The sequence below is a fragment of the Cervus elaphus genome, chromosome 9, assembly GCF_910594005.1.
Source record: "Cervus elaphus chromosome 9, mCerEla1.1, whole genome shotgun sequence".
In the NCBI taxonomy this organism is placed as follows: domain Eukaryota; kingdom Metazoa; phylum Chordata; class Mammalia; order Artiodactyla; family Cervidae; genus Cervus; species Cervus elaphus.
In genome coordinates this window covers 4,826,359-4,850,333 of record NC_057823.1, presented here as the reverse complement: position 1 = coordinate 4,850,333, position 23,975 = coordinate 4,826,359, and the positions used below count along the sequence as shown (strand labels likewise).

General features: G+C 46.7%; 1 protein-coding gene, 1 non-coding gene and 1 pseudogene across 3 annotated transcripts in view; 2 read left to right on the top strand and 1 right to left on the bottom strand.

Moving 5' to 3' along the window:
• GFPT2 (glutamine-fructose-6-phosphate transaminase 2) overlaps positions 1–20,000 on the bottom strand; it is a 45,912-nt gene extending 25,912 nt beyond the window's left edge. The window contains exons 1-3 of the mRNA XM_043910667.1: positions 19,883–20,000; positions 4,412–4,519; positions 868–966 (exon numbers count right to left, since the gene is read on the bottom strand). Coding sequence (XP_043766602.1) covers positions 868–966; positions 4,412–4,519; positions 19,883–19,889 — 214 coding nt within the window. The 5' untranslated portion in view covers positions 19,890–20,000. The remainder of the gene's footprint in view (positions 1–867; positions 967–4,411; positions 4,520–19,882) is intronic.
• LOC122699122 lies at positions 1,448–3,823 on the top strand (annotated as a pseudogene). Its single transcript, XR_006342558.1, has one exon. The product of XR_006342558.1 is annotated as a protein tyrosine phosphatase type IVA 1-like (transcript).
• TRNAC-ACA lies at positions 7,812–7,883 on the top strand. Its single transcript has one exon. It is a non-coding gene; the product is annotated as a tRNA-Cys (tRNA).
• Positions 20,001–23,975: the final 3,975 nt, after the last annotated feature.

Below are 23,975 nucleotides of genomic sequence, written 5' to 3'. Positions count from 1 at the left end.
TGTTTGCCACACTTTAAAAATAAGCATTGACATGATGCTGTTACCTAAGGTGGCTTCATTAAACGGAGACAACATCAGCCACACCAAAAGTACATTCCATCATAAACCACAAAGGCCCCATTCTGGGAGTTTCTGCCAGACCCTTGTGTTACTTAGTACTTATCAATAACTTAACTCACTTACTTGAAATAAACTCACTTTAAAAATAAAGGCTCAGGGATTTCCCTGGTGGTCCAGAGGCTAAGACTCTGCACTCCCTATGCAGGGGGCCCGTGTTTGATCCCTGGTCAGGGAACTAGATACCACATGCTGCAACTAAGAGCTGGCTTCAACTATAATAAAAAAGATCCCACGTGTTGCAGCTAGGACCCAGTGCTAAATAAATAAATAATTAAAGAAAAAAAAAAAAATAAAGGCTCAGACGTTAAAGCGTCTGTCTGCAATGCAGGAGACCTGGGTTCGATTCCTGGGTTGGGAAGATTCCCTGGAGAAGGAAATGGCAACCCACTCCAGTACTCTTGCCTAGAAAATCCCATGGATGGAGGAGCCTGGTGCAGGCTACTGTCCATGGGGTCGCAAAGAGTCGGACATGACTGAGTGACTTCACTCACCATAAATGGGAAAGCAGTATCATTTGCCAGAAAAATTAAAATACACAAGTACTAAATATTGAAAAAAGAGATACTCAGAGCACCGTCACCTGAAATAAACCATCCCAGGCTCTGGGCAGCAGTTTTGCAACATGGATTTAACCCTCCTCCTAAAGACGAATAAGTTAACGTCTTTAGTCTCCAATGCTGCTGGGATGAGAGCTTCTCAAGCAGCCTAGGCTGTATTTGCTACGAACTCGGCAAGTCCTCCACTTACTGTAAAGCTCTTCATCAAGGGCCTTGACATTTCCTCTTTTCTTGACTAGCTGGATATGCCTTTCTTTGACTTCATTATTATTTCCATCAATTGCCACACCTGTAAAGTAAACATGATTTTTGTATTGGAATTTGTTTTGTCTCTTACACGTCATTATAGGGAGCAACCCAGGGGAGGGCTATACAACTGTGAATTTATTAGTTCTCATTCCTTAGGCTTGCAGCCCAGAAGAGAAGCAGACAGTGTTAGAACATCAGCTTGGAAAGAGGAGGCCACGGCTGTGGCAGTGCTTCCCAGCAGGCAGGGAACACACGCTGGAGCCCTGCTGCGGCTGCTCACCCAGGGTAACTCCTGGGAGCCTGCCTGCAGGAGGCGTGCCACCGTGTCTGCCACCAAGGGCAGTGGGCTCACTTAAGGAAGCTTCTGTGCTTTGCACTCTGGCACTGTAACAACAGTGTTTCCACTGCACTAGTGCTCCTACAATCTTCCATCTTGCTTTCTATTAAGAATTTATGGACATTGGGTGCCTGGGCTGCGGGCGGCGAGGCTGCGCGCTCTTCCCCGGGCCGCTCACTGCAGAACCAACTCCGGTGCCGCCGCCGCCGCCGCCCGTGAAGCCGCCGCCGCCGCACGACGCCCGCCGCCGCCCCTGCCCCGCTGCTGCCTCCGCCTCGGGACCGGCTGTATGGTTAGGCCACAATCTTCAATGAGTAGACATATTCCTCAGTTCTGTGGTGTTCTCGGTCACACATTTATGGAGTTTCTGAAGGGCAGTGGAGATTACTGCCAGGCACAGCACGACCTCTATGCAGACAAGTGAACTGCAGAAATTCATTACTGCTCAACCAAGAAGCCCCCGTAAGACTGGTTAACCTGGACACAGAAGTGTTGAATTGAAATCCACAGAGCATTTTTTTACAAGAGTTCTGATCTGGATGGGGTAAACCTCAGTGCACTTCCTTTCTATTGCCTCAGTATTACTGGATTGAAGAATTGCTGCTTCTTGTTAAGAGGTTCATTCATTCATTATTCCCAACTTCATACTTAAAAGCACTGAGAATTTCAAGTGGAGTATATTGAAGTTGACTGCGTTTCTTTGCATCATTTCTGTATTCAATTTTTTAAATTCTTTCATATCCCTATTGAGTGTTTTTTAACTAAATTAACATGGCTTGAATGAACCGCCCAGCTCCTGTGGAAGTTACGTACAGGAACATGAGATTTCTTATTACACACAACCCAACTAATGCAACGTTAAGCAAATTTATAGAGGAACTTAAGAAGTATGGAGTTACCACAATCGTAAGAGTATGTGAAGCAACTTATGACACTACTCTTGTGGAGAAAGAAGGCATCCATGTTCTCGATTGGCCTTTTGATGATGGCGCACCACCATCTAACCAAATTGTTGATGATTGGTTAAGTCTTGTGAAGATTAAGTTTCGTGAAGACCCTGGTTGTTGTATTGCTGTTCACTGTGTTGCAGGCCTTGGCAGAGCTCCAGTGCTTGTTGCCCTAGCATTAATTGAAGGTGGAATGAAATATGAAGATGCAGTACAGTTCATAAGACAAAAGCGATGAGGAGCTTTTAACAGCAAGCAACTTTTGTATTTGGAGAAGTATCGTCCTAAAATGCGGCTGCGCTTCAAAGACTCCAATGGGCATAGAAACAACTGTTGTGTTCAGTAAAACCAGGGTGCATGATGCCATTGCTTGGAAGTGGAACCTGAGACACGATGGAATTTGTCATACATAGCAGATAGCCCAGTTGACTTGGTGAATAAGTCTGATGAAGCTTCCATAGGAGTGTTGAAAAGCAGTTTTACCAGGCCACAGGCCTGGCAGAATTGCAGTCTCTGTTCAGGTTATGATCAACCTATTTGAATACTAGTAAAGAATTCTTGCTGTTCAGCATTAATATGTGCTTATAATTTGTACCAGTTGACCTTTCCTGAAATCATGCAGTATTGAGTCATGTCATTAAATCTGTTTCCATGCCAGAATCTTACCAATACGTAAGAAATTTAGAAAAACTAGGTGCCAAAATACCCAGCACAATACTTGTATATTTTTAGTATCATATAGAACAAATCCCAGGAACTATGAACACTCTGGACCTTATGTGGTTTATTCCTTGCATCATTTCAAACATAGTAGGGCCTATGAGGTTTGTTTGCTCACAATATGTTTACATCGCCCACATTCATACCAGTATACATCAGATTTGCTCCCTTTTTAATTAACCAAGTCTTACAGTGATTATTTAATATCTTTCTATAAATCTCATTTTATGTTGTAGAAGGCCTCCATTTTGAAAATCTACATTGTACAGAAGCACATGTCTTTAATGTCTCCAGACAAAAGCCTTACAGTTCATTTTAATGTTTGCACTTTGGGGTGCAACTTACAGGGAGGGGCTGAAAAAAGAATGGGAGGGGGCTATTAAGTATTTTTAGTAAAATGTTGCCTTTGTCTTGTGCAGAACATGTAGAATATACGCTTTAATTTAGTAAATATTTTTTTAAAAGGTAGAAATACTTTGTTACTGTAACTAAAATAATTCTTAATCAAAATTTCTGAAATTCTTGTAATTTTTTTTCATACTTACTGAAGTTGTTTACCGACTTAGTTTTGTTTGAAGTGTGATTCCCAGCCCCTCAGAAAAAAAAAAAGTGGGTTTCTGCTAATGAATTGAGCAGACATTTAATATTTTATATACCTTTTGAGCTGTGTAACTTAATATTTGGATACTTGACAATTTGTTTTATTATGTAATTGATAAAATGGTGATGTGTATTAACGTTAGCTCAACCATATATTTATACTGTCCGGGAACAAGTGGTTATAGTTCTGTGGGAGAAATAATTTGTCAGTGTTCACCAGCTTGTAAGAATCTAGTGCAAGAGCTTAAACATTAAATAAATGATGATATGCGTTTATCGTCAAAAAAAAAAAAAAGAATTTATGGTGGTGGTGGTGGTTTAGTCGCTAAGTTGTGTATGAATCTTGTGACCCCATGCGACTGTAGCCTGCCAGGCTCCTCTGTCCATGGGATTCTCCAGGCAAGAATGCTGGAGTGGGTTGCCTTTTCCTTTTCCAATTAAGAATTTATAGGGATATATAATTATCTGGCTCTTCTTTTTCTCCTAAGGCTGCTTAATTAAAAATGGGAACAGACTAAATAGCCACCTCTTATGTGGATGGAGAAGTGAACTGTGAGATGGCCATCCAGAAGAGTACTGTGCAGTCACTTAGATTATGTTAGGAAGCATTGAGGATAACGGAAAATGACAAGGCAAGTGAAAGAAGAATACAAAATTACAGAACGGCATAATTGTAATTAGGTAAAAACAATAAATAACTGCATGACACTTCTACTGTCCCCAGACCCCAGATGACCAGAAGAGGTATTGATATTGATGGCGGGCACTTTTGGTGGATTTTTTCTTACCCTTGTTTTTCCTTTCTATTTTTCTATAGAAATTTTCAAATTTCTTTAATGAACAAGCATTATGTTTGCATGGTGGTCTCCTTTGGAGCTTACCTGCTGAGTCATAGCCTCTGTACTCAAGCCGCTGCAGGCCCTTGATGAGGGTTTCAAAAATCTCCTTCCTTGTCCGGGGGACTCTGTAATTCATGTAGGCGAAGATTCCTGTTAAAAGAGGGGGAAATCATACATTTACAAAACACTTGGTTCATGTTTAGAAGAAAACACTTCTGGGGACACAGACACCGCTGGACGTGCCTCATCGGAGAGCTTCCTCTGCCTGCAGAGGACGGTGTGGCCTTCCCCAGACACAGCGGAAGAAGAGCCGAACTCCCTTCCTGCTTCTAGAAGGGTATGGTATGCAGTCCTCCTGCAGTGACTAAAGGACTCACGAAGCCTGTGAAGAACACACACACACAGCATGGCCTTGCAATTCCATGATTTCTCTGATGGACATACTTGCAGAAGACATCGTTCACTGTGGCAGCATTTATAACAGAAAAGATCAGCAAAACAAAGCAACTACCTAGGGACACCTGGAAGTCCCCGCTCTGTGAACTCCTTGGTTTGCACCGAACACTCCTAGGAAGAGTGATAAGGAGATCACCCCGGCCTCCCGCCACAGGTAAGAGCAGGGGCTGGGACCTTAGTTCCACTTTCCACTTGGCCTTGCGGCTTGGAGCATTACATTCAACAAGCACTGTTGTTACACAATAGCAAGCATAAAATCATCTCTTGGCCCCACAGAGAATCCTTATCATCAAGGAAGGCCTACCAGTCAAGAAGATTTTGTTTGGCTTTATTTTCAGCAATCATATATCAAAACAAGATTTTACCAAATAGGAAAAAACAGTCATCATATTGGTTCTTTTCAAACTCCTCCACTCCAGTGCTTGAGACTATGAACCCTGGGTCTGTGTCTATCTTGCTCTGGGAGTGTTCCAAAACATCATCTCTCTGTCCTTGTGCCCTACACAGGAAAACTTGCCTCTCTCACAGTTCAGCTCCAACCCCACCTTCTGGGGCAGGCTTATCCGGGCCCTGGCCAGAAGAGTTCACTTACTCAGGTGGTGCCCAGTGCTCTTACATCCTGAGACATCTAAATCTCCTGACAAAGTCACAGACAGGTGCTTCTATCTTTATATTTCTTACTGTGTCTTGGCACATGGTCCTTGTTCAATAAATGCATGTGGAATAGTGTTAAGTAAGGAAATAAGGGTTAGTTGCTCAGTTGTGTCCGACTCTTTGAGACCCCGTGGACTGTAGCCTGCCAGACTCCCCTGTCCATGGAATTCTCCAGAAAAAAATACTGGAGTGAATTGCCATTCCCTTCTCCAGGGGATCTTCCCAATCCAGGGACTGAACCCGAGTCTCCTGCATTGCAGGTGAATTCTTTTACTGTCTGAGCCTCCAGGGGTGCTGAATAAAATGACCACAAATCTGTATTAACTTAAGAGTCCACTGATGGATGAATGAACAAAGGAACTGTGGAATATATATATATATGTAATATTAATGGAATATCATCCAGCCATAAAAAGAAAGAAATTCTGCCATTTGTGACAATATGCATGAATCTTAAGGACAATATGCTAAGTGAAGTATATCAGACAGAGAAAGGCAAAAATTGTATGATCTCATTTATATATAGAATCTAAAAAAAAACTAACTCATGAATAAAGAAATCAGATTAGTGGTTGCCATAGGTAGTAGGTAAGGGGTGAGGGAATTAGGTGAAGGTGGTCCACAGGTAGAAACTTCCAGTTATAAGATTAATTCTGTGGATGTAATGTATAGCATGGTGACTACAGTTAATAATATTCTATTGTATATTTCAAAGTTGCTAAGATAGTATATCTTAAATGCTCTTATCACAGTGAAAAATTTTTAATTATGTGAGGTGATGAATGTTAACTAATCTTACTGGGGGTAATCATTCTGCAACATGTATATACATGCATGAATGCATGCTAAGTTGTTTCAGTCATCTCTGACTCTTTGCAATCCCATGGACTGTAGCTTACCAGGCTCCTCTGTCCATGGGGATTCTCCAGGTAAGAATACTGGAGTGGGTTTTGCCATGCCGTCCTTCAGAGGATTTTCCTAAACCCAGGGATTGAACCCACGTCTCTCATGTCTCCTGCATTGGCAGGCAGGTTCTTTACCGCTAGAACCACTTTGGAAGCCCATGTATACACATAAACACATACCTATATAACACATATCAATACATATATACATATACAAATCACTATGTTGTGTACCAGTCAGTCCTAAATACTCATTGGAAGGACTGATGCTGAAGCTGAAGCTACAATACTTTGGCCAACTGATACGAAGAACTGACTCATTGGAAAAGACCCTGGTGCTGTGAAAGATTGAAGGCAGGAGGAGAAGGGGATGACAGAGAATGAGGTGGTTGGATGGCATCACCGACTTGATGGACATGAGTTTGCGCAAGCTCTGGGAGTTGGTGATGGATAGGGAAGCCTGGTGTGCTGCAGTCCACGGGGTCACAAAGAGTCAGACACAACTGAACAACTGAATTGAACTGATGTGTACCTTAAACTTACATGTCAACTATATGTCAACTATATCTCAATAAAACTGGAGAAAAAATTTGCCAAAGATAAACCTTGGAGAGGGCAATCTGCCAGCATATAACTGAGGACTGATAATGATTATATAGCAAACCACTCATGTGATATTTCTGTAATGTTTCTAGATTATATTCAAGTTAATACTGTATAATTGAATGAATGATTAAACTTCAATTAAGTAAATATTATATGCCACCGACTCGATGGGCATGAGTTTGAGCAAGCCCCAGGAGTTGGCGATAGACAAGGAAGATGGCTGGACAGCATTACCAAATCAATGAACGTGAACTTGGGCAAACTACGGAAGATGGTGAGGGATAGGGAGGCCTAGTATGCTGCAGTCCATGCAATTACAAAGAGTCGGATACAACTGAGCAACTGAAGTGAACTGAACTGAATTGAAGCAATAACAAGGGTCACATCACGTGAAACATAACTTGCTAAAATTAATCTAGACACAGTCAAAAAAAGATGATAAAATATACAGTGCTAAAAATTATATTTTGCATTTCTAGGTACTGTATGCTACTGTATATAGGATATATTTGCACACAAGTATTAAGATGCAGAATTTATATTTTAAAACATGCACAGTGTGCTTTCTGAGCAGTTACAGACATTTTCCTCTAAAAATGGCCAAGGATAATTTTGGTAGTCAGTTATTTTTGTCTTCTAGGTCAGGTGAGAAGCATTTACCCAGCTAAGCATCTGTGCTTCAGGAGCTCACGATTTATCCTACACTTCAAACCTAAACATGTCTGGCCACAAGATGTATTTTTGTCAACTTACTTAAATATAAAAAAAGACCATTACTTTTTAATGTAAATTTTTAACAGTTCTAATAGGATACAGGGGCTTCCCTGATGGCTCAGTTGGTAAAGAATCTGCCTACAATGCAGGAGATCTAGGTTCAAGTCCTGGTTTGGGAAGATCCCCTGAGAAGAAAATGACAACCAACTCCAGTATTCTTGCCAGGGAAACCCTATGGACAGAGGAGCCTGGCAGGCTATAGCCCACAGGGTTACACAGAGTTGGACACGACAGAGCAACTAAACCACCGTTGGGATACAAGTCATATGTTTTTGCTGTTCAGTTGCCCAGTCACGTCTGACTCTTTGTGACCCCATGGACTGCAGCATACCAGGCCTCCCTGTCCCTCACCACCTCCCGGAGTTTGACCAAGTTCACTTTCATTGCACAGTGATGCCATCCAGCCGTTCATCTTCTGCTCTCAATCTTTTCCAGCATCAGGGACTTTTCCAATGAGTTGTCTGTTGGCATCAGATGACCAAACTACTAGAGCTTCCGTATCAGTCCTTCCAGTGAACTTTCAGGATAGATCTCCCTAAGATTGACTGATTTGATCTCCTTGCTCTCCAAGGGACTTTCCGCAGTCTCCTCCAGCACCACAGTTAAAGGCATCAATTCTTTGGCGTTCTGCCTTCTTTATGGTCCAGTTCTTACAATTGTACCTGACCACTGGAAAGACCATAGCCTTGACTATACAGACTTTTTTCAGTAATGTCTCTGCTTTTCAACACATTGCCTAGGTTTGTCATCGCTTTCCTGCCAAGAAGCAATCGTCTTCTGATTTCATGGCGGCAGTCACCATCCACCATGATTTTGGAGCCCAAGAAGAGGAAATCTGTCACTACTTCCACTTTTCCCCTTCTATTAACCATTCAGTAATGGGAGTGGATGCCATGATCTTAGTTTTTTTAAATATTTAGTCTTAAGCCAGCTCTTTCACTCTCCTCCTTCACCTTCATTGAGAGGCTCTTTAGTTCCTCTTCACTTTCTGCCATTAGAGTGGTATCATCTGCCTATTGGAGGTTGTTGATGTTTCTCCCACCTATCTTGATTCCAGCTTGTACCTCATCCACTCCAGCATTTCTCATAAGTCACATACCATAATATTATACACTTGAAATAGTATATAATACAATGGTTTTTAAGTATATTCACAGAGTTGTGTAGCCATCACCAAAATCTATGATTAGGTAAAACTTTTCATAATATTAACTTTTTTGCAAAAAGAGCAGGAAGTTCCCTGGAGGGATATGGTGAAATTCCAGTCAATGTAAAGAGCACACAGCTATGAGAGAGATGGCTGTATGAAGGATGGAGCAACTCACAAACCATTCTTGTATCTTTTAAACTGTGAAACTTTCCTGGCACCTTGGGAATTGTTCTAGAATTATACCTGCACTTCGCAAAACGGAGCTAACAGCCATTGCAAATGACACAAAGGCCCACCCACAGGCCAGTTATTTTAAATCCAAAATACCCTTCCGAAAGAGTGCTATATGGCTCTGCTCTTAAATTCTCCCCTGTAATTCCCTTTCCTCTGGGTCACACTTCACTTCTGAACTCATGTCAGGCACATACACATCTCTGGCTCTGAGATCTACAACAGCCTCCTTGGTTGCGGCTGCCTTGACTGCTGCTCCACAGTCCCTGATGGGCTGGAACAAGCTGGAACGGCTAAAGGGTCCTGGCCCTCAGGAGCACCAGCTGTGTCCACACCCAGCTGGGAGGCTTGGCAGCCACTCAGACACTGTTTGGTTGATTACTGTGGTGAGAGGGGTTGCCAAGAAGTGGTTTTCAAGGTCTTTGCGCAAGAAGGCATAAATCTAACTTTTAACATGAAATCTCTAGCATACCAACATGTGTTCAGTAAGTTCTTTTAAGCACTGTTTCTCTCCTCTGCTCTTGGCTGCACTCTCCCTGCATGCTATCAGATGAGAGTGAATAAACCAGCACCTCCATGAGGCTCTTACTGTTTTAAAAATAATGATATAGCATACAAAGCTGCTTTCTCAGGAATCTTGCTTGCTATTCATGTCAGATTTCCCTTCTGGAATCCCTTCCATCAGCAATAAGAGTTGCAGAGAGAATCCATTTTTTTACCTATGAAATCAGTTAAGATCAACCAGCTTTTGACAATAAGAGTTTAAATTTGTGCACTCTCTTGGAAGGCAATTTGCAATCTCTCAAATTAAAATGTACACATCTGGTGATCAAGCTTCTGCACTTCTAGGAATGCATCCAGCAGATACTTGTGCTGAGATTCAAGTGTACACGCATGAAGATAATTGCTCAGTGCTGTTTGTGGTAGCTGAAGACTGGGGACAGCCTGATGCCTAGCAGGGCCCAAGTAAGTGATGGCGCAGCCACACACGGCCACTGCGGGGCCACAGGCAGGCAGCCCTACATAGAGCATATGGTAAAGCTGTGTGTTCTCTTGGAAAACAAGCTACATCTCCAAGATGTGTCAAGCGCAACAGTGGCCTGCAGAGTATGTGTAAATTATCTAAGGTGGGGCAGGAAGAGATGCAGAGTATTGCTGGCAGACCCAGGGAACAGTGATGGCCTCTGATGAGGATGCTGACAAGAGGCAGAGATTTCTTTTCTGCTGCATATGTCCTTAGTGTACAGTCAGGATATTTTGCCATGTGCCTGCATATAGTATTTTACTATGCGCTGCTATACATATTGTACATATATAATTAGAGAGTGGTGGGTACAGGATTGTCATCTAGCCCAGTTCGACCTCACTGTAGCTCCCCAGCTCTGCTCACCTGGAGGAACAGTAGCCTCCACAAGTGAGAAAGCCCTGTCTTACAGCCAGTCTCATATGGAAGAAGACAGCCTTAGGGTCACCCCACCTGAGTGACTCCTCTTTCGCCTGCTCACTAGTCTGTGATGGTGAGAAGCACAGAAGGCAGCAGCTACCACCTGCTGCCTTTGCCAAATGCTGATTTCAAATCCCAGCCCACCCCTTGTTCTGTCTGTGTGGCCTGGAGCAAGTCACTGAGCTCCCAGGGGAGCACGGTGATGGCGGCACCTACTTCCCAGGGCTATTGAGAGAATTCACAGGAGTCTTTGTAAAGCAGCAGGAACAGTGTCTGTGGCTGTGAAAAAGGAGCAGGCGAGGAGCTTCTTCCTCCTGGGGAGAATGTGGCACAAATGCAGGTATGCATACGGCACAAGAAGCTCTTGAAAAGTGATTAAATAAAACCACAAGGAAAACAGTACCATTTTACTGTTATTTGTTTTTGGCTTTCTCCTTGGGGAAATGATGGTTAAACCAAATGTGTGATCTGGTGACAGCTTCATTAAGATGTAAATCATCCCATACACATTTCTCTGACCCACAGGGGCCACATCACTGAGCTCGGTGCTGCTGAGACGGCCCAGTCAGGGGGCCTTGCAGGGTGAGTCATGAGAGGACGTGGTTCACAGGGACCATCCCCCTGCTCAGGAGATTTGCAGGCAGAGAGGCTAGATGCTGAGAGGTGGGAAAGGGGCAGAGGACTCTTGGCCTGGCTCTCTGAAGAGGTGGCTTCAATTCATCCTGCAGGGGCCAGCTGACAGGTCACCCACCTGGCCTATTGCAGGCTGTCCCCTCTCCCAACTGTTAAAAGGTCACACAGCCCTTTATTTTCCGTGTAGCACTTCCCTTCTCATCTTCTGTCTGACTCCCTTCAGGATTATAACCTTCATGAGGATGGAGACCACACATGTCTTGTTTGTCTATCCATTGCTTATTCATTGCCCAGAACCCAGAGCAGAGCCTGGTACATTTTAGATGTTCAGTAACTATTTTTTTTGAATGAATAAATGCATCAATAAGTGAACAGGTTTAGGGAGTTGATCTTAGAGAAGGTGACCTTTGAGCTGGGCTGGAGACAGCCACTCTCAATGCATGAGCAGTGAGAACCCCGGAGTGTAAACACTGGGGACACAAAGGTCAGAGAGGTAGGTAGTGCTGAGCCTGATGTCCCTGCGTGTTAGCTCCTTTCACTGGGGCAGGAAGGCACTGCTCCAGTGGTAATCCCAAGACACTCAAGCACAAAGACATATGCCTCAGCATTACCCACCCCCAGCTACCATGTACTATGAGCATCCTAGGGCTGGAGTGGAGAGCCTTCTAGATAAATGGACCATGTCCTGAGGAAGGATCCCAGAAGGGGCTGCAGAGTAAATCACAACCATTACTATGATCGGTTATGAAGCGTTCCCATGTGTCAATCTCATTTTATCTAAACCTCACAATGCCTATGCTCAGGCTGTGGCTCCCATGGACAGACAGGGCATTTCTGGCTCCAAGGCCAAAGAGTTGAGTAATTCACAACTAGGTGTACCTGACTTCAGACGGCGCAACACTGCTGCTCCCCCAATTAGCATAAGACCTGTCTCAGAATCCTACCCCCAAGGGATGAGAAATAGTTAGCAGATGGGATTTGGCCTGTGGGGAGATGCCCACCTGGCTGCTGATGGACACACTCAGAACTCCCTGGTGGGGTCCAGGCCACCTTGATACACCCTCCCCTGACCCCTAGGAGGTCTCCATGGGACACTCCTTTTTCTGACTCCAGCTTTGTCTTCTCATCCAGTCCCCTCCCCACAGAGCAGAGGCAAGCCACAGCAAGGCAGGCTCTCACTACATAACTCCCTCTCTTGCCCAAGAGGGATAGCAAAATCCCTCCAAGCTGGTTGTAGAAATGCCCAGTCCTGGGGCAGAGGCTACCTTGGCCCAACCACTGCAGCTCAGGGTATACCCTGTACCCACTCTGCCATCCTGGCATCCAGAGCCTCCAAACAGCTTTTCAGGGTCCCACTCTTTTTTTAAAAAGTTTATTTTATTGGAGGATAATTACTTTACAACACTGTGATGGTTTTTGCCATACATCGATATGAATCAGCCACATGTGCACATGTGTCCCCCCACCCTGAACCCCCTCCCACTTCCCTCCCTACCCCATCCCTCTGGGTTGTCCCAGAGCACCAGCTTTGAGAGCCCTGCTTCATGCATCAAACTTGCACTGGTCATCTATTTTACATATGGTAATATACTTGTTTCAATGTTATTTTCTCAAATCATCCCACCTCTCCTTCTCCCACAGAATCCAAAAATCTGTTCTTTACATCTGTGTCTCTTTTGCTGTCTTGCATATAGGGTTGTTGTTACTGTCTTTCTAAATTCCACATATATATATATATATGTTAATATACTGTATTGGTGTTTCTCTTTCTGACTTACTTCACTCTTGCATAATAGGCTCCAGTTTCATCCACCTCATTAGAACTGACTCAAATGTATTCATTTTTATAGCTGAGTAATATTCCATTGTGTATATGTACTACAACTTTCTTATCCATTCGTCTGCCAATGGACATCTAGGTTGCCTCCATGTCCTGGCTATTGTAAACAGTGCTGCGATGAACATTAGGGTACACGTGTCTCTTTCAGTTCTGGTTTCCTTGGTGTGTAAGCCCAACAGCGGGATTGCTGGGTCACATGGCAGTTCTATTTCCAGTTTTTTAAGGAATCTCCACACTGTTCTCCATAGTGGCTATACTAGTTTGCATTCCCACCAACAGTGTAAGAGGGTTCCCTTTTCTCCAGACCCTCTTCAATATTTACTGTTTATAGACTTTTTGATGGCAGCCATTCTGACTGGCATGAGATGGTGCCTCATTGTGGTTTTGATTTGCATTTCTCTGATAACGAGTGATGTTGAGCATCTTTTCAAGTGTTTATTAGCCATCTGTATGTCTTCTTTGGAGAAATGTCTGTTTAGTTCTTTTGCCCACTTTTTCATTTTTCTGGTATTGAGCTGCATGCACTGCTTATATATTTTTGAGATTAATTCTTTGTCAGTTGCTTCATTTGCTATTATTTTCTCCCATTCTGGAGGCTGCCTTTTCACCTAGCTTATAGTTTCCTTCATTGTGCAAAAGCTTTTAATTAGGTCCCATTTGTTTATTTTTGCTTTTATTTCCATTACTCTGGGAGGTGGGTCATAGAGGATCCTGCTGTGATTCATGTCGGAGAGTGTTTTGCCTATGTTCTCCTCTAGGAGTTTTATAGTTTCTGGTCTTACATTTAGATCTTTAATCCATTTTGAGTTTATTTTTGTGTACAGTGTTAGAAAGTATTCTACTTTCATTATTTTACAGGTGGTTGACCAGTTTTCCCAGCACCACTTGTTAAAGTTTTCTCCGTTGTATATTTTAGACTCTTTTGTCAAAGAAAAGGTGTCCATAGGTGTGTGGATTTATCTCTGGGCTTTCTATTTTGTTCCACTGATCTATATTTCTGTCTTTGTGCCAGTACCATACTGTCTTGATGACTGTAGCTTTGCAGTATAGTCTGAAGTCAGGAAGGTTGATTCCTCCATTTCTATTCTTCTTTCTCAAGATTGCTTTGGCTATTTGAGGTTTTTTGTGTTTTCAGGGTCCCACTCTTAAAACTGATGAGAAGAGTGAGAAAAGGTTCTAAAGGGAAAAAAAACACAGATAAACACAGAGGGACTCCAGAAGAGACTGCACATGTGATGCAGGACAGGGGCAAGCCCTTTGAGAGGGGACTGCAGCCCCTTGGCCCAGCCCACCTTGGGGGTCTGAGAATTCTAATGCTCCCTTCAAATATGGCTTGAGAGATCATCTAGGGACTCAGGACCAAACGCACCTCAGAGATCCATCCATGAAGGCAGGGGTGCTTTAAACCTTCAAGTGAATTTGTTATTATAACAATGACCACAAGGAGGGGCAATGTCTCTGGATTTCTAGTCAGAACTAGGATCACTGAACTCATGGAACCTACCACCCCTGGGGTATAGGGGTACAAGATGGGGAGAGGGGTCATTTGGGGCTTGGACGATGAGGGAAGAAGGTCTAACTTCACAGAGGGTGGATTGGGGTCCATATTCTGATTCTGTGGCTACAGTTTTGGAAAACATCTCCACCTTTCCAAGGATCAGCTTCCCAGTGAAAAGCACTGCCCTATGATTGAGGGTGGACAGTCCCAGACAGAGTACCACCTGTACCCCACACAGGGTAGGGGCTTACTCCATTAGGGCTATGTCACCACCCAGCCAGGCTGGCACCCTCCAGTCAGAGGTTGCTCTTTCCACTACTACCAATAATGCTTTTCAGAATTGAAGCATCTGATGTCCTCAGTCCATGAGCCTCATAGAGATTAGACAATATTCTGAGTCCTAAACTGGAAGGCATGGCCAGTGAGATCTCTGCCTCATAGAATTCATGTGTGTGGTGTATGTGTGTGTGTGTGTGTAAGAGAGTGTGTGCATGTGTGTGTTTGAGTGCCAGGTATGTGTGTTGGGTGTGTATCGTGTGAGTGAGCACCTGTGTGTGAGTTTGTGCTTGAGTGTCAGATGTGTCTGTGTGTGTGGCATGCCAGGGGAGGTAGGATTATACTCTTCCAGGTGAAGCCCCCCAAGGATGGAGGCCACCAGGCCAAGAACAAGGGCTGCAAGAGGGGGCTTTGGCCTCTCTGGATGTCCAGGCCTCCCTCATGCAGACCAGGGGTGGCTACTTTATTCATGAAGCAGGGAGGACAATTCCTGCTGCTTCCCTGCAGAGCGAGAGTAAAGTGAGTCAAGACGGAGGTCCCACAGCTGGGTCCTCAAGTGGAGGCAGAGGAGCCCCGAGGCCTGGCTCAGGGTCAGGAGGGGGTTGGCTCCTCTGGGGACAGCCTTACCCTGCCTCAGGCCTCCTCGGGGCTCCGAGGGTTAAAGTTACTACAGCGCTTGAACCCCGGGAATAACAGGAGACTCTGCTTCCTGCGGTAAAGGTGAGCAAGGCATTTTCAAAAAACTCGTGGTGTCCCTGTGCCATCAGCATTTCACCACTTCACCAAAACAAAGGGGAAGCGACACATAAATACTCTAAACTGTACTTAAAAAACTTTCAAGAAAATAGTTCAAACTGCCATATTAGGCTAGACTGGTTTTTTTTTTTTTCTTTACAGTGAAATGTTTCCTTTGAAAATTAAAGAGGCAGATGACTAGATGAAATTTCTTGGCTTTGCACCTAATGTGTCTTCAGAACTTTCTCCAAAGAGTGTTTGTAACCTCAAGTTCCTATTCCTTTATAAGCAAATTTTGCTAAATATAAAAATAAACTCAATTTAAAAAGCCCCATTTGCTAATCTTATATCACAAAATCTCCAGAAGGTTTCTCAGAACTCGGGAAACCCCTGATGAATAAGACTGACGGGTAAATGGCATGATGATGGAGAGGAGGAGGAGCAGGAGGAGGATGAGGAGGAGGGTAGCAGTCTGTGCAGAGTCCTTGCTCTGCCAACCTCGCTGCAGCCCTCCGCACGAGAGTGCCAAAAAAGTCCCACAAGTAGGGGCGTCAGTGTTCGGAAGCTGCTGAGACTGGCTCCTAAGGACCAGCTGTGTGCATCGCTTCCCAGTGCTAAGCTCAGGGACCTCACATTTGCTGACCTACCTGAAATCAGCCATGGTAAGAGTATTCATACCACAGAAACTGATGAACGAGCTAAAGAGTTGTTTAACATTTATCAGCACATCACTGGGTAGGAGGTTCTGTTTCTCAGGATTCCTGTAACTTGGAGAGGCAACAAGCTAGGTGACCTGACCCCAGAGTCTGAGCTCTATCAACTCAAGCCCAGTCTCTTCTGAGGCATCCATTCATGAACTGAACTGTTACAAGGGGGAAGGGAGTGTCGAATATGACAGGGTTCTGAGAGCCGAAAGAACTTTGGGACAAAAAGATGAGCTCTCCTGAGTCAAGTAATCTCCCTGACTTGCTGTTTCCTCCGCTAAGACAAGAGGCAAGCAAACCCCCATAAGCACTGACAAACTCTCCTGAAAGACCACTGTGCAGTAAACACACGGTTTGTGTAGTGTGTGTGTGTCCTGGCCTGTCTTGATTCTGGGGAATAAAACCATGCTTGTGTCTTGCAGAAAGAGGTAAGTGGAAAGGGTATCACCTGCATGCATGGAGAGCAAGACGCACATTATTTATATGACATGGGAACTGACTTTTAGAGAGAGTATGAAAACTACTTGGTCCAACTGGGTATGTAGCATGATGCCAGTGAAGGAAGGGGTATTTAACTGATGCCCATGTTCACCTTCTGACTGCAGCGGCTCTAGTTTGAGAGTGGAGTGCTGGGACCAGAGGAGGTGGGTGTTGATCAGGAGCCCTCTGGTCACCATGCTTCTGGCTAGCCGGACAATCTGTTGCTATGTGGGATTGGCAGCACTGGACTATTCTTAGGGAAAGCATCTGAAAGCAAGAATCCAACTGTAGTAGGATGAACAATAGCCCACAAAAAGGTTACTAAACATATACAGTTATAGTAGGAAATGGCAACCCATTCTAGTACTCTTGCCTGGGAAATTCTATGGACAGAGGAGCCTGGAGGGCTACTGTCCATGGAGTTGCAAAGAGTCAGACGTGACTGAGCACAAACAGACATATATATGAAGGACAGGGAAGATTTAAGAATTCACAGACAGGACATGCAATTCTTTCTGTCAAACCCCCACGCATGCATGCCATCATGCCCTTGCATATGCTGTGCCTTCAGTCTGGTATGCCTATCATCCTCTTCTCTCGGGAGAGTTCAATCTTGAAATCAGACCTGTGGCACTGTCCCAGGCCCCTCCCTCTCTTCTGGGGAAAGTCAGTGTCCCTGTCTCCACTACGCTGGGGTCCCAAGCTCAGACTGCACGGGGGCCATCAGCTAACATGTGTGAGTGAGGCAGCTGAGTCAGCGTGGGAGAACAAGGGAGTTTGCACCTGTCATTCCAGGGGCCACTGTAAACTATTCAGAAACATGGACTCAGAGTTGCTCATCTTTGGATTTTTTCAAGGGAAGTCAAAATCCTACCTAATTATGTGAAATCTCCCAATTGTGTAGCTTGGTAAGTACAGTAATTAAAAAAATAAAGTTTCTGTTTCTGCACCAAACAGAAAGCTGTCTGTCTGCTGGTTTGGCATGGGGCTGCCAGGCTAAACTTCTCAGTTCACTGAAACTTTGAGGGTCATCTGCATAGTGCACAAAGGGTCAACTAAAACTGGGTCTAGCTTCCTAGGGGAGAAGCAGCAAAGAGAAGGGGGATCAGGAGCCACTGAGAGCCTGGTCATCAGCAACTGATAAGGAAAGACCTCCAGTTCAACTCCTGCTGACCCCTGCAGAACCAGCTCCAGAGATCTGAGCTCTGAGATGGCTTCGAGGTGGCATCCCAGTGGAGCCACAGCCAGTCAGTCCAGAGAAAGCAACTGCTCAAAGATGTGCACAGATTTCCCTGGGCCTCAATTTCCCCAAATGTAAAGTGAAGGGGGTAACTGGTTTATTCCAAGAGCACCTTCATGATTATTGCACTATCCTGGTACCAAATGCACAATCGTTTCTTGAATATTTTTCTATAAATTTGACAAAAGTTCCAAAACTTAAATAAGTAAATTCATTACAAAAGGAAAACAGACATAAAGGAAAACCAGTATCACTTGCCATATATATACAGACCATACAATAATCAAGAAAAACACTAACAAACCAAACCAATGGGTTCAATTCCAGCCCACTATTTCTGTAAGCTCCGAGCTCAGGACAGCTTCCTCTGTGCAAGAATCAGAAATATGTAAGACACATTAGCGCCCAGCTAAGACTTTCTCTTGGCTACAAGAAAAGGAAACAACGTTCCCGCGCAGTAACTCCACAAGACTTGACTTCACTGAGGGCAGGAGGGTGGGTTAGAGCCCTGATGGGTCAGTTACAGACTGAAGCTGGGATGAAAGTCAAGGTGGTCTTAAGGGCAAAAGGGCATCTGAGAGGAAGGAGGGAAGCTGCTCATGCTAGAGGGGCAGACCCAGTGGGAGGATCTCGGTCTGGCTCCAAGACCAACAGGCGGCCAAGGGCCTTGAATGACACACTAAGGAGTTTGGAACCCAAAGCCTTTTGGCAAAATTGCCACCTTTGCCTTCTCTCTCTCCCCAGGAATGGCCTACAGGCAACCCATTATATACAATACCAATGATGCCCAGGAATCTTGACATTTTTGCTGAGAGTTCCGGAATTTAAATTGATGTCTGTTTGACCTGGGGCAGCGGCATCCCAAAAGTCTGGGGCCTGTTCCTCCATCAGTCGGTCCCTTTCCCGGTTTACAGGAGTGCCTGGCCTCAGAAACAAGGCCTGTACAGACTTTGGCCCACAGCTCACCGCTGGCACACTCCACCCCAGTAGCCCTCAGCAAAGTCAGACAGAGGCCTTTCATGGCTTCAAACGTTCCAACAGGTCCTCCACCCACAGGAGGCTGAAATGGGTAACTGAATCCCACTCAATTAAAAAAAAAAAAAAAGCACAGTGACCTTTTGTCCCAGCAGAAGTTCTCAGCCGTGTCCCCAGCAGGGAGGCGACCCAACAGAGAGAGTAAGGGATCGTTGATGCGCGCGCCGGGCTGGGCCGCCCTCCCCACCGTTAAGGGGTCACCGCGGTACTCAAGAGGCGGGGCCCCAGCCCTCTCCCAGTTTAGGGCTTCTTTTCCCAGATTCGCCCGACGCTCGGCGGTTACTGTTGCTCCTTCCCTGCGCCTCGTCGAGCGCTCTTTGCAATGAAGGGGCGGCAATACGGAATCCACCCTTCTAGGGACAAGAAGTTCACTTTGGGAAGCGAGGAGGACGCACAGGCCCTTCCCGGGCTCACCAGGGGCCGCTCCCCACACCACTGGGGCGGAGCAGGTGTGGTCGCCTCTCCTCAGCTGCTGGAGATGGAGAGCCAGATGGGCACCCCGAGCCCAGGGAGCACGCTAGCTTGCATTTGGCCGCCTTTGTGGGAGACTTGGGGGCGCTTTCCCCACTGGACATGAGGTGCAGAGGAAACACACCTCTGTGTTTCGAGGGCCCAGGACAGGACCAATTCCCTCCCCGATGTGGGCTGCAGACTGGGGTGAGGCGACCCCTTCCTTCACCCTGCAGTGGGACGGCCAACTCGGCGGCAGGCCCAGCCCGCGAGAGCCCCTCCTCAGTCGGCGCCCCCATTTCGCGCCACCTCCAGTCCCAGGCACCCGGCTCTCGGGCCCAGGCTCTGAGATGCTGGGACTCCGGAGTCCGCGGCCGCCGCGGCGGTGGGCACTGCACTCACCGCACATCTCTGCTGCTGCTCGCGCCCTTGCTGGATCCTGGCCTCCGCTCGCCGCTAACCGCCGTCTCTCCCGAGCGCGCCCGGGCCTCGGGTCCTTATAGCGGGAGCCCGCCGCCAGGGGCGGGGCCGGGGCGGGGCCTCTTCCCGCCTGTCCGCTCCCCATTGGCCGCCGGTTGTCGTGACAACGGCGGGCACCCGGCCCCCGCGAGTCTGCAAGCCGCCTACGAGGGGCGGCTCCGGCGCTGTAACACGTGGGTGCAGGAAACAGGCGGGAGGTCGCAGGGAGCTTCCTGAGTTCAGATCGAGACTCAGCCACAGAGTAGGTGTGGTGGGACCCCGAGCAGGGGCCTGAGTCGCTCTGTGCTTCAGTTTCCCCATCTGTAGAATGGGCATAGCAATGAAACCTACCTCCCGAGATGTAATGTGGTTTCCAGTGTAAGTCACAGAGCCCTACGTCCCGCATAATAAACCGCGTTTCGAGTGTGCGTCCCTCTGCGTGCTAGACTCCTCTCAGCGCACAGGTAGGCTCAGAGATGGAATGGGACTTTGCCAAAATCCGGCAGAGGGGGCGCTGTCAGAACTTGAACCTGGGATTACTGCAGAGCCGGAAATCGGAGGCCGGGATTCCCCAAGCACTGAGCAAAGCTGGGGGAGCCTAGGAAGCCGCCCAGTCCCGGAGGGAGGTGTGCTGGCCCACTTCTCGGCGCAGCTGGCCTGCGCTCGGCGGGTCTAAGCTCGGGAACCCTAATCTGGCCCCGCCGTGAGTCACCGAAGCCTGAGTTCCTGCGCCCCCCCCCCCCCTCCGCCCCTCTCTGCGCTTTCAGCCTGGTCTCCGGAGGAAGGTCACGAGAACTGCCCCAACATTTGCGTACTTTGAGGCCATCTGGTGTTTTTTTTATTTTACTTAAAAAAAAAAATCTTGAAATTCTAAACAGATACTCTTAAGTCGTATTAGAGGGGGAAAAAAAAAAACGAAGCTTTTTACGTCTTGTCTAGAACAGTTTTCCTGATGTAATCTGTCTCTAGCGTCATAAGACTCTGCAGGACCTGGCAGGCGGAAGTGTTTATTGTACCCATTGGACCTTTGAGAAAACTGAGGCTGAGCAACAGTAAGGAGGGGGCTGGTTGAGTAGAGCTGCTGGAAAACAGGTGGTTTTCAGGAGCTGCCACATTTGCTTTCCCCCTCCACAGTGCACTGTCCCTTTCACTCACTCCTTCCCTCTTTCCTGAGCAGCTGGCTTCGTGCCTGTCCTAGTAGTAGGCCCTAAAGATCAGTAAAAATAGATCTCGCTTGGGCCCTCCTGGCGCTTACAAAGTGGTGGGGAGGCAGACACTTGGTCCAGTGTCACAGAGAGCTGGGCAGTTCTGGGTGGGATATAGGGAGAGCGGACAGACCTGGCTGATGTGGAGGGTGCCAGGCTGCCTGGAGCTAGGCAGGGGCTGGAGCTGGTGCAGGTCAGTATAGAACCAGGGCAGTTGCCAAAGGAAGTCAACAGACTCAAGAAGGGAGGTACTGATACGTGCAAAGATCCTGGGGCTGAGGGCTAGACCTTGAGTTGGGAGATGAGGCTGTTCTGCCCCAGACTGACCTCCACCCTCTGTAACTGAGGAGGGAATAGGGTGATATTATTAGGCCCTCTGATAGAACCAAGACACCAGGAGCCCTGAGGTCCTAACAGGGTCCACATCTGTCCCCTATCCTCCCCAGGAATTCACAGCTCCCTCTGGTGAACGGCATGAATGCTAGGACCCCTGTAGGGGTATCTGCAGTGCTGCCCTGCTTTGGGGACCAGTCCCTGGGAGACTTTTGGGAGGACAGTGGCCTGGGGCTGGCCACATAACCGATAGGTAACTCGGCTGTTGGTTTAGGGATCAATGTGTGGCCCATGCTGGGCCCTTGACAATCTGCTTATGGACATGAGGGAGGTCAACAGAAAAGACGAGCTTGTCCCTTGTCCAGCTGGCAGACTGGTGATGCCTAGAACACTCTTGTCACATCCAGGGTTGCGTGGGGAGAGGCTTTCTGAGAGCAAAGGACCCAGAGCAAAGCAGATCCCTAGGATGGAGAAAGATACATATTTTTGGAGCCCCCGGTTTGAGCTCAACCTGAAGCCACAATCTATCCCTAGCTTCTTAATATCAGGGCTTAGTAAATTCCTGTCTTCACTTGAGGCACTCTGAAGTGACTTTTGTCATTTGCAACCAAGTCTAATCCTAATTACTTCAATCTGTTGGAACTGGGATCCAGAGGAGGTCCAAGAGAACAATTAGGTTGCTGGTGGCCCTAGCACATAAGGTCTTGCTGACTGGAGCCCCTTCCTGGTCTCACCTTGTCCAGGACCTGTCTGGGTGGGGGCAGCTCAGGAGGCCCTGAGGTTTGGTGAAATTAAGCAATCTGACCAAAGTCACAAAACCAGGAGCCAGGGGGCTGGTCTGGATCAAGAGACTCAACTTGGTTCCTCTCGGAGGAGGGAGGATATGGGACCCTTCAGAGATACCTTCCCCAGCCTGGCCCTGCTCTTGTGCTTCCAGAAGGGTGACCCTGGGTAGCTGGAGTCAGAAGCCCACAGGGCCGGGTGGAGCAGGGCCCTGAGCCCACTCCCAGTGAGTGCTGGTTGTCTAGTGCCCAGGCTGATCGCCATGGCTAGGAGTGACCCCTGTGGCCAGTGGGGAGCTTACACCGGCATTGCAAATGGCAACCACAGAGAGGGCTTCTTTTCCTGCACTTTTTTTTCACCCTCAAGTCAACTTTTAAAGTCAGACGATTTGCTCATTGATCTGATTTCTTCCAAAGAGCCCAAAGATCTGCTCTCCTGCACCCCGTACACAGTTCATCTGAGTCCTGTGGCTGTTCTGGGGGACACGGAAGGTACCTGCTATCTCCTGGTCACAAGCCCTGTTCAGCTGTTTTCTCAGCTGTGACATTTCTGTCAGAGCCTCGGGAGGACTGCAGGGTCCATGGTATGATGAAAGCCACTCTCTGACTCCAGCAGAAGTCCTGACTGGGCTGTCACCAGCTCCCAGGGACTTCCATCAAGGACCTTACCACCAGTCTCCAACTGCCCCAGCTGGGCTGTGGCCCCTGGACAGCTTGGAGTGATGACCTCTTCCTCCTTATTTCCTTGTACCCTTCTGGGAGCAGAAATGCCAAGCAAACCTTGACATTGGCTCCTTTTTGCCCAGAGCCCCAACCCTGCCCAGAGCTGTGGGATATACTGCTTCCCAGGCCTCAGAGGCATGTCCAGGAAGCTAGGGATGTGCTTGCAGCTGGGAGCCCTGCATGGCATCACTCCATCTGGGGGAAGGCATGAGATTCTAGGGGGACTTTGAGTGGTCTCCACAGCAAGTGGGGTTCAGGGAGCGTGGGCCAGACAACCCAGATGTCATGACTTAGATGGAGTACCCTGTCTCAGGGCTGGCTGAGCCTCAGCTCAGATTGGAGGTGAGGAGAACAAGGAGCAGCAACAGATGAGATCAGACCTGGTGGTGGGGCAGGAAGTCACCCACCAGCCTTTCATCACCTCCCTCCTGATAGGCTGGGGTGTGCAGATGGGGTGTGAGTGGGGTGGAGAAATATCAATAACCTCAGATATTCAGATGACACCACCCTTATGGTAGAAAGCAAAGAAGAATTTCTTCGCTAAACAGGCTCTTGATGAAGGTGAAAGGAGAGAGTTTAAAAGCTGGCTTAAAACTCAACATTCAAAAAACTAAGATCATGGCATCCAGTCCCGTCACTTCATTGCAAATAGACGTGGAAACAGTGACAGAATTTATTTTCTTGGGCTCCAAAATCACTGCAGATGGTGACTGCAGCCATGAAATTAAAAGATGCTTGCTCCTTGGAAGAAAAGCTATGACCAACCTAGACAGCATATTAAAAAGCAGAGACATTACTTTGCCGACAAATGTTCATCTAGTCAAAGCTGTGTTTTCTCCAATAGTCATGTATGGATGCAGAGTTTGACCATAAAGAAAGCTGAGCACCGAAGAATTGATGCTTTTGAACTGTGATGCTGGAGAAGACTCTTGAGAGTACTTTGGACTGCAAGGAGATCAAACCAGTCAATCCTAAAGGAAATCAGTCTTAAAT